At 46.5% G+C, this 11,241-nt stretch overlaps 2 protein-coding genes across 2 annotated transcripts in view; both read left to right on the forward strand.

Moving 5' to 3' along the window:
• Window positions 1–11,241, forward strand: part of LOC107373312 (homeodomain-interacting protein kinase 4-like) — a 745,746-nt gene that overhangs the window by 416,090 nt on the left and 318,415 nt on the right. The gene's annotated exons all lie outside the window — the stretch shown is intronic.
• Window positions 1,729–11,177, forward strand: LOC107374742 (guanine nucleotide-binding protein subunit alpha-14). Its single transcript, XM_070551982.1, is given in 8 exon segments — window positions 1,729–1,771; window positions 1,774–1,833; window positions 4,985–5,169; window positions 5,463–5,617; window positions 5,735–5,863; window positions 6,058–6,187; window positions 6,277–6,430; window positions 10,986–11,177. Coding segments are annotated over 8 exon segments (1,047 nt in total). The 3' UTR covers window position 11,177.

Below are 11,241 nucleotides of genomic sequence, written 5' to 3' on the forward strand. Positions count from 1 at the left end.
TCAGCCTCTTTTATCAGACAGACCATCGCGTCATTACAGAGTGGGTCTCGTAAATGTGGCAAGGAGCAAAGGGGAAAGGTGATAAAACTCGATTCTGACGTGCTTAGCCTCATAGTAATATTGCCGCATGAGCCCCTCGCCTCTGACGGCCAAATGCGTGTCAGTCCCGCTAATCCCTTTGGAGCGACTGTGGGAGGCCTCCCCGCAAAAGAGGGTGGTCGCGTTAGTGAAGTATGCTGCGCGCCAAGTGCCGGCCGGAAGGGATATGAACACAGATAAACATGGCCTCTCACTAGTATCTTTCAACCACCTACAACATGGCAAACTGGACGGACGCGGAGACCATGGAGCTTTTGGCCATGTGAGTGGACGAACAGATTAGTCGCCTTTTTATGGGGACGGTGAGAGACAGCCAGCTGTTCAACAGAGTGGTGAAAACACTGGCTGAGCGGGGCGTCGAGAGGGACAAAAAGCAGGTCACATCACAGCTAAAGGTCCTGAAAAAGAAATGTCATCAGTCTGACGTGTCTTCCGTCTGACGCTGAATGCGCGACCCTGTACGTCACATGCAGCGACATCTCTTTATCCTGTGTTGGTTTGAGAGGTGCCTAATGGCAGTTTATTCTAACTTCAGCTTTCCTACTATAAATGCCAAAATTCTCACTAGGGAGCCGTGTCAAATCCCGTTTTGCAAACGCTATGGTCCTGTAAAAACAGCCATCAAGTCCATCCTCACCTCTTCAATCACCGTGTGGTACACTGGAGCTACCAGCAGGGACAAGAAGAAGCTGCGCTCTGCTGAGAAGGTCATTGGCTGCTAACTCCCCTCCATACAGGACCTGTACACCTCCAGGATATTGAGGCGAGCCGGTCGGATCACAGCTGGCCCGTCTCACCCCGGACACAGTTTCTTCGACTTGCTCCCACTTGGCAGGAGGTTCCAATCGATTAGGACCAGAACCTCTCGCCACAAAAACAGTTTCTTCCCCTCCATGTTCGTACTCATGAACGACAATTGTAGACCTGCCCACTCCAGCTGCTTTGTTTCAGTCACATGACCCTATTGTTGTGTTTGCACCTGAACTGACTCGCTCTGACCAGTATCTACACTGACTTGTACAAAGTAGCTGATTCTCTAATTATTGATTCCCCATATTATTATCATTTCATTGTGTTTATTTCTTAATTCTAATTTTGCTTATCATTTATTTTTTCTTGCACCAGGTGCCGCAGCCATTTCCTAACTTCAATTCAATTCAGTTCAATTCAATTCAAGTTTATTTATATAGCGCCAAATCACGACAAGAGTCGTCTCAAGGCACTTCACATAATAAACATTCCAATTAGGACAGTTCATTAAGCCAATCAGAAATAATGTTTCCTATATAAGGAACCCAGCAAATTGCATCAAGTTACTGACACTAACGTTGTGATTCTCACGCCTATGGCAATAAAACCTGTCTGATTCTGATCTGATTCGGATTCTAAAATCTGTTCTGTTTTCATTTGCGTTTACATGCTAAAGCCAATAGATCTCCAGCCAGGGCTTGCTTTCTGCACCACAGGAACGTGGAATGTACCTTAGCTGGATTGCACAGCAATGGCTGCAGAAGTGTGCTGACAGGAACAGGTTTATCTGGCAGGACAAGAAAACATAGTTTTGTGACTGATCCTTCTGAGTGAAAGAGAAACTGGTCCGCTTGGTGTGAAGTGAACAAGCATTCCAACATGTCTCTTGAGGAAAAAGACAGAAAGAGGGGTTTTAAAGAAATAAAAAACAACTTCATTGTGAGGATTTAAGTCTCAAAGGGCGGCTGAAGATCCTGTTATTAGGTAAGAGTTTAGAAAGTACTCCATGTTTACTTAGTGGGTGCCTTTGTGTTTTAGAAAACTTTGTCCTCTTAAACTTAAAATTAAATAAGTACATATCTTTTGATGTGCACATTTTTTTTCTGTAAGTTATGAGCCAACAGAAAATGTATTTTAAGATAATCTGAGAGTTGCTAAGCAGCGGCTGAATGATTCTGATACTGTCAAAAAGAAATGTACTGCAGCGTGTACAATTAAAGAATCTTATCAGACAAAATTAAACCTCAAATCAGCTCTGTTCATTGCAATTTGGATTTTTGTTAGGACCAATGACATGTCACTACAAAAAAAAAACAGATTTTGGTGGTTTTATTTTATGTCCTCGACTGAGAAAGCCCACATAGCTGCAACCAATCTGCTGCCATAAATTAATTAATCAAAGAACTCTATTTTAATAAAGCTAATCTATCAACATGTTAGTCAATATAATAAGATGTGACCGACCTGTCAAATCAAAATATTAATTACTTTATTATGACCCTATAGAAATAATAAGTACTGTGACTTTAAGTGTTCCAACAGGACTAATTTCACGTAGTGTTAAAAGGACATAACACATTCCTTTCACTGATCCAATCAGAATCTTACAGATCTGACAGAGGTGTGCTTCTGAGGTGTTTGGTAATTTTCATTCGACAATAAACCATAACATCCGAGGTATAAAACTACGCCACGTCAGCTCTAACGCCAGTTCAAACCGTTCCAAAGCAAGCGACGGAGTGGCCAATCCTGATCTTTTAACTCTTTAACCGAAAGAACCGAGGACAAGCTGAATAATCCAGTCGCTATAACAACCAGCGGTAACAACAGCTCCTTTCAGAATAAAAGCTCCATCCACCGACCCAGGCTTGGGTCTGACCAGACGCCAATAAAAGTGTCATGTGCCGGAAGTAACTCAAGACGGGTTTGATCAGAACCGCGGCTTCTCCTGGCTGGCTCGCCATTTTGTAATGAAATGAGATTATTACATTTTAATTAATGAGCCATAAGGCGTGGGATTCGATAGGAAATATAGAATCCACCTTATGGATCGAAGGGTTATTTAAACCAGAAGATTGGATCTTTTTATTGCAGAGATTAGATAACCGTTATGTATTCACTCAGAGACAACAGAATAGAGGGAGTCAAGTTTACAAGTTAAGAATTTTATTACTAACAAATTAAACTAGACTGACTTTAAAACTAAATGCGTCTACAGAGGACTTCCACCGAAGGCAAGGTAGGCCGACACGATGGGGTCTCATGCTTTTTCTGAAGCTAACCAAAGCTTAATGCGAAACATCATCCTCAGTTCCCGTCAGAACTAATCGCTTCTTCAGATCTGTAAGATTCTGATTGGATCAGTGAAAGGAATGTGTTATGTCCTTTTAACACTACGTGAAATGAGTCCTGTTGGAACACTTAAAGTCACAGTACTTATTATATTCTATAGGATCATAATAAAGTAATTAATATTTTGATTTCACAGGTCGGTCACATCCTATTATATTGACTAACACTTTGATGGCTTAGCTTAATTAAAATAGAGTTCTTTGATTAATAAAAAGAAAAGAGTTCATTCTTCGTTCTTCTGTTGAGCTGAAAATAAGCAGGTTAGAAGGAACGCATGAGACCTTGAGACTATCTCTCATGCAGACTAGTTCTGAGCAAAGAAGGGAAAAATAAGAGTCATTCGTTCCGTTACAGATGTAAATTCACCAGTGTGTGATGACTAATGGGAACTAAACCACAGCAGATGGCTTTACAGTTTTTTTCAATTGCTAAAACTCAAAAAGCAAAAACGAGGCACAATTTTCACAACCTCTACTTCTGTTCCCAATTGCTTGACTCAGTTTATCACTACTTAAGATTTCCTTATCATATTAGAACTCTGAATTTCCTCCTTTACACTCTGATGTCAATTTCACATTACCTTGCTGTCAAAACACAGCACACAATTTTCAGGTTTACACACACTTTCCACATAAATTCTCAAAGCTTCAATCAACAACACACAAATATTCAAATCTCTAAACTTTCGGGTCTGGCGAGCAATTTGCAATCAGGGACTGCAGCATAAAAGTAAGTTTCCACAAGGCTACCCAGGTGTATGAGTGGTTTCAGGACCACCCACGGTTTTCCATTTTATACCTTCCACCTTATTCCTCCTTCCTCAATCCCACTGAGGAGTTTTTCTCAGTCTGGAGGTGGAAGGTGTACGAAAGGAATCCACAGAGCAAGGTCCCACTGCTTCAAGCCATGGAGGAGGCTTGTAGAGATGTGGCCTTTGAGGCCTGTCAGGGCTTCATGAGGCACTCGAGGCGGTACTTCCAGTGCTGTTTGGACTAGGAGGATGTTGATGAGGCCCTCTGGCCAGACAGAGACCGGAGGCATGATGCCCCATGATTATGCTTGAATGGGAGGGGGGGGGGGGGGGGGGGGGGGGACTGTAAAAATAAAATGTTTTGTCTCAAAATCTGTGTGATGTCTAATGTTTGTCTCAGAGAAAAGGAGGCACTGTCATACATTCAGTGTGTAATTCATTGTGTTCCCTTTAGACAATTGTGTTTTCAGTTTTGCTCTTCAGTGTTCTTTCCATGCTTGGTAGTGTTCACCCAAAGGCTACTTGTGTTTAAGCAATGAACGGTATGTGTGTGTCATGTGAAAATGTGGCTGTGTTTACCAAATGAAAACACGTGTTTCATTTTGGGAAAATGTTACAATATGTGATGGCAGGGTTTTGTTGCAAAGGGAAGCCACGGTTTAAGAATTTGTGTGTTATGTTTGGGGTTTTGTGTGTGCAGTTTTGAAAGAAACGTGTTTTAGCAATCGAAAAAAAAACTGTAAAATTGTACATTTAGGAATTAGCTCTATGTGTTTTTAAGGCCTCCATACTGCTTAGTGACCCCGTTTTGATTAGATGCAAGTTTAGAAAGATTTCTTGTAAAATAGCTTAAGTGTGATTAAATTAGAACTGCATTTTACTTCTGCAATGGAGCAAATGTGTTCTTTTGATTGTTGTGCAAAAGCAGAACTTCCTCTAAGCAAACACTGTTATTGTAACACCTCATCAAACCAGTTTCAGGTCAAATGTTAAACAGTTGTATCGAATTTTTTATTTGAATTTTTTTGTCAGGGACTGGAGAAAGTGGAAAGAGCACCTTAATCAAACAGATGAGGGTCGTCCTTGGCCGCGGTTACAGTGATGCTGACAGGAAGAGTTTCACCATGCTGGTGTTTCAGAACGTAATTGGAGCCCTTCAACAGCTAATTGATGCCATGAAGACTCTACAGATTGACTACACTGACGACCAGAATATTGTGAGAAGTCATATAAAGTTTGTCTAGAAGTTGACTTTTCATACTTATTTGTTTCATGGAAAATGTTCTTGATAATTTTTATGGGATCTTGCGTTAAAAAATAAACAAAAATAAGTTCATTAAAAAAAGGACACCCCCCCCCCCCCCCGTGAATTCATGCAAAACGTCTGCAAATCCTAAAAGTAGACGTCTATTTAACGTGTCACCTAAACCTCACGTAGCTGCTGCTAAATGGAAACGTGCACTTGACAAATATTACAAATACGTGATTTTATTTTTCTGTTTTGTGTCAGAACCATGCACAGAAGCTTAGTGAATGTTCTTTACAAGAGGTGACCTCTCTGGAGTCCTGGCAGGTAAACGCCATTACGCGAGTGTGGAATGACCACGGCGTGCAAAAGTGTTACTGCCATCGCACGTAATTTCCCTTATTAGACTCAGCCAAATAGTGAGTCTCTATATGTTTTTCATGTCAGAAATGTTTTTAGTGCTTCATCTTGTGCTGACAAATTCTGTTTAGCAGAACACGTGCAGCAGGTGCTATTTTTGGTTGTTAATATTTCGGTTATCTGAGTGACCTGAACAGAATCACGGCTCCAGGATACGTTCCCACTGAGCAGGACATCTTGAGGAGCAGGGTCCCCACCACAGGCATCATAGAGTACATGTTTGACACTCCGAAAATCTCCTTCAAGTACGATTCCACTCTTACCTTTGCTCCCTTTGCTGTCACTTTTAATGATTAGAAAATATTTTAGCATGGCCTCTATGGGTGAAAGTGATAAGTAATGGATAATCACATCATTTGCTACCTAAAACTCAACAGTGACATCATTTTGTTTTCCAGCTTTCAACGACAAAAACAAAACTCTTATGATGTGCCTTTAGGATGGTGGACGTTGGTGGTATGCGCTCCAAGAGAAGAAAATGGGTCTTTGCTTTTGAACATGTCACCTCCATCATATTCTTGGTAGCCATCAGTGAATATGATCAAGTCATGTTTGAAACTGACAGTGTTGTACGTACAACCTCAGCGTAATCACAGTTTGTTTTCCAGTTTCAAAAACATTAAAGGTGAACTGATCGAAAAGTTTGTTCCTTCATTAGAACCGTCTGGTTGAGAGTCTCCACCTGTTCCAGACCATCATTTACTCCACGTGGTTGGAGGAGGCCTCCACCATCCTCTTTCTGAATAAAACAGACCTGCTAGAGGAGAAAATCACTCATTCACATTTGGTAACCTACTTTCCAGACTACAACGGTAAATTATGCTCTCTTGTTGCTTCAAATATTTCAATATTTTTCCTAATCTGTTCGTAAAAAACAGTTTATAACAAACAGAAGAGTCTGTCTTGAAAATGAACCCTTCATCTGCTCTTGATATCATGAAAGAAAATAAAAAGAATCAGACCAGAACGTTGTCAGTCATGATGATGCGTCATCATAACATCATGCTTTTTCAAATACTTTTCATGCCTTCGTCTTCGTCTTCGTCTTCCTCCGCTTATCCGGGTCCGGGTCGCGGGAGCAGCATCCCAATTAGGGAGCTCCAGGCCGTCCTCTCCCCGGCCTTGTCCACCAGCTCCTCCGGCAGGACCCCAAGGCGTTCCCGGACCAGATTGGAGATGTAACCTCTCCAACGTGTCCTGGGTCGACCCGGGGGCCTTCTGCCGGCAGGACATGCCCGAAACACCTCCCCGGGGAGGCGTCCAGGAGGCATCCTGACCAGATGCCCAAACCACCTCAACTGGCTCCTTTCGATCCGGAGGAGCAGCGGTTCTACTCCGAGTCCCTCCCGAATGTCCGAGCTCCTCACCCTATCTCTAAGGCTGAGCCCGGCCACCCTACGGAGGAAACTCATTTCGGCCGCTTGTATCCGCGATCTCGTTCTTTCGGTCATTACCCAAAGCTCATGACCATAGGTGAGGATTGGGACGTAGATCGACCGGTAAATCGAGAGCCTGGCTTTCTGGCTCAGCTCCCTCTTCCCCACGACAGATCGGCTCAGCGTCCGCATCACTGCAGACGCCGAACCAATCCGCCTGTCGATCTCCCGATCCCTCCTACCCTCACTCGTGAACAAGACCCCGAGATACTTAAACTCCTCCACTTGAGGTAGGACCTCTCCCCCAACCCGGAGGTGGCAAGCCACCCTTTTCCGGTCGAGAACCATGGTCTCAGATTTGGAGGTGCTGATCCTCATCCCAGCCGCTTCACATTCGGCTGCGAACCTACCCAGCAAGAGCTGAAGGTCAGAGCTGGATGAAGCTAGGAGGACCACATCATCCGCAAAAAGCAGAGACGAGATTCTCCTGCCACCAAACTCGACACACTCCACACCACGGCTGCGTCTAGAAATTCTGTCCATAAAAGTGATGAACAGAACCGGTGACAAAGGGCAGCCCTGGCGGAGTCCAACCCTCACTGGGAACAGGTCAGACTTACTACCGGCTATGCAGACCAAACTCACGCTCCTCTGGTAAAGGGACTGAATGGCCCTTAACAGAAAGCCACCCACCCCATACTCCTGGAGCGTCCCCCACAGGGTGCCCCTGGGGACACGGTCATAAGCCTTCTCCAAATCCACAAAGCACATGTGGATTGGTTGGGCAAACTCCCATGCCCCCTCCATCACCCTTGCAAGGGTATAGAGCTGGTCCACAGTTCCACGGCCAGGACGAAAACCACATTGCTCCTCCTCTATCTGAGATTCAACTATCGATCGGACCCTCCTCTCCAGTACCTTGGCGTAGACCTTTCCAGGGAGGCTGAGGAGTGTGATCCCCCTATAGTTGGAACACACCCTCAGGTCACCCTTCTTAAAGATGGGGACCACCACCCCGGTCTGCCACTCCCTAGGAACTGCCCCCGATGACCACGCAATGTTGTAGAGACGTGTCAACCATGACAGCCCTACAACATCCATAGCCTTGAGATACCCAGGACGAACCTCATCCGCCCCCGGGGCTCCGCCGCTGTGTAGTTGTTTGACTACCTCAGCAACTTCTGCCCCCGAGATCGGACAGTCCATCCCCAGGCCTCCCAGCTCTGGTTCCTCCTCGGAATGCGCATTGGTGGGATTGAGGAGCTCCTCAAAGTATTCCTTCCACCGTCCGACTATAGCCTCAGTTGACGTCAGCAGCTCCCCATCCCCACTGTAAACAGTGTGAGCGAGTTGCTGCCTTCCTCTCCTGAGGCACCGGACAGTTTGCCAGAACCTCTTTGGAGCCGATCGATAGTCTTTCTCCATGGCCTCACCAAACTCCTCCCACGCCCGAGATTTTGCCTCGGCAACTGCCACTGCTGCACCCCGCTTGGCTATCCGGTACCTGTCTGCTGCCTCCGGAGACCCACAGACCAGCCACGCCCTGTAGGCCTCCTTCTTCAGCCTGACGGCTCCCCGAACCTCTGGTGTCCACCAGCGGGTACGGGGGGTGCCACCACGACTGGCACCGGCCACCTTACGACCACAGCTAGCAACAGCCGCCTCGACAATCGCAGAGTGGAACAAGGCCCACTCGGACTCAATGTCCCCCACTGCTCTCGGGACGTGGTCAAAGCTCTGCCGGAGGTGGGAGTTGAAGACCGTCTTGACAGGTTCTTCTGCCAGGCGTTCCCAGCAGACCCTCACTATGCGTTTGGGTCTGCCAGGTCTACGCGGCATGTTCCCTTGCTATCTGATCCAACTCACCACCAGGTGGTGATCAGTTGACAGCTCCGCCCCTCTCTTCACTCGGGTGTCCAAAACATACGGCCGCAGGTCAGATGATACGACTACAAAATCTATCATCGACCTGTGACCTAGGCTGCCCTGGTACCAAGTGTACCGGTGGGCATCCTTATGTTCGAACATGGTGTTCGTTATTGCCAAACTGCGGCTTGCACAGAAGTCCAATAACAAAACACCGCTCGAGTTCAGATTAGGTGGGCCGTTCCTCCCAATCACACCCCTCCAGGTCAAGCTGTCATTGCCCACGTGAGCATTGAAGTCCCCCAGCAGGACAATGGAGTCCCCTGATGGAGCACTATCTAGCACTCGTCCCAGGGACTCCAAAAAGGGTGGGTACTCTGAACTGATATTTGGCCCATAAGCACAAACAACAGTCAGGACCCGTTCCCCGACCCGAAGGCGCAAGGAAGCTACCCTCTTGTCCCCCGGGGTAAACCCCAACACACAGGCAGAGAGTCTCGGGGCTAACAAAAAGCCAACCCCAGCCCTCCGCCTCTCACCCGGAGCAACTCCAGCAAAGTAGAGTGTCCAACCCCTCTCCAGGTCTCGGGTTCCAGAGCCAATGCAATGTGTCGAGGTGAGTCCGACTATATCTAGCCGGTACCGCTCAACCTCTGCCACAAGCTCCGGCTCCTTCCCCGCCAGCGAGGTGACGTTCCATGTCCCAAAAACTAGTTTTCTTGTCCGGGGATTGGACCGCCAAGGCTCCCGCCTTGGTCTGCCACCCGATTCGCATTGCACCGGACCCTTCATGTTCCTCCTGCGGGTGGTGGGTCCACAGTTGGACGAGCCCATGTATCCGGTTCGGGCTGGGCCCGGCCGGGCCCCATGGGCGAAAGCCCGGCCACCAGGCGCTCGCTCACCGGCCCCAACCCCAGGCCTGGCTCCAGGGTGGGACCCCGGTAACCCTCCGGGCCGGGTACTCCGACTCTTCGTTTTAACCGCCATGAAAGATCCTTCGAACCGTTCTTTGTCTCACCCTTCACCTAAGACCAATTTGTCATGGGAGACCCTACCAGGGGCACTAAGTGCCCCAGACAACATAGCTCCTAGGATCATTAGGGCACTCAAACTCCTCCACCACGATAAGGTGACGGTTCAAGGAGGAGACTTTTCATGCCGCCATTCTTAAAATAAATTGTAGTTTAATTTTTTTGTGTTTTACTGATTATTTCATGTGAGTGTGTAAATCTAATGCAGCAGTAGCTCAGGTGGTAGAGCGGATAGCCTCATGATCGGAGGGTCATTGGCCCGATTCCAGCTCCCGCCAGGATTATCCTGCTGCCGTGTCCTTGGGCAAGACACCTCACCCAACTTGCCTGTGTTAGTGGTGGTCAGAGGGGCCGATGGCGCCAAATGGCAGCCTCGTCTCTGTCAGACCTCCCCAGGGCGGCTGTGGCTACAAGTAGCTTACCATCACTAGCAGTGTGTGAATGTGAGAGTGTGTGAAAGCGTCTTTGGGTGTCTAGAAAAGCGCTATATAGGTTCAATGCATTATTATTATTATTAATGCCAAGTTTCTTGATTATGATATTTCAAATCAAAAATTTTAAAGGTGTGAAACACTGAAAATCGTTTTGTGACAGCAATTGGTCACTTTCTCCATGCAGGCTGAACATGGACGTGGAGGGGTGCTTCTGCATTAGCTTCTGATAGGAAATAGAAGGTGAAACTCTAAGATTTCAAAAGCCTGACAGATCTACGTCACACTGACTGCAAACAGAGTCAGTGGTAGCCCTGTAGTTGTTAGCCAATCAGAAGCGAGATGTCCAAATATCAGAAAATAAAACTTCAAGTCCTGCTGCCTGAAGCTGCTCTCTTCTCCAGCTGAATTCTTTGTGCTGAAAAAGGTGCACCAGAGCTTTTTTTCCCCCAGAGCCCTCCACGTACGACTCACAAGGCATTCATCCCTAAGCAGAGACCAAAGCAGATATTTTTTTAATCTACTAAATCCATCGCTTAACTGTCAGTTAAGAATGTTAGAATGTGTGCAAACATTGATTTATCATTCTGACCTCTCCTCGGCACAAGTTAAAGTTTAAGATGCGGAACGTTACAGTAACCTTCACCCCTCTCACTTCCACAGGGCCTCCAGGTGACGCTGAGTCAGCAAAAAAATTCATCCACAAAAAGTTTGTTGATGCCCACACCGGTCATCATAAACCTCTCCACATGCACTTCACCTGCACCACAGACACGGACAACATCCGGGTCGTCTTCAGAGCCGTCAGACCTGCTCTCATCCACCATTCACTTGAGAAGTTCAGAGTCGAATGAGAGCAGACCGAGGGCTGATTTGCAGGATATGGATACATGGAGGCAATTCTTTTTAAACGTTGTAA

The sequence above is a fragment of the Nothobranchius furzeri genome, chromosome 6 (assembly GCF_043380555.1).
Source record: "Nothobranchius furzeri strain GRZ-AD chromosome 6, NfurGRZ-RIMD1, whole genome shotgun sequence".
NCBI classification, from domain to species: Eukaryota; Metazoa; Chordata; class Actinopteri; order Cyprinodontiformes; family Nothobranchiidae; genus Nothobranchius; species Nothobranchius furzeri.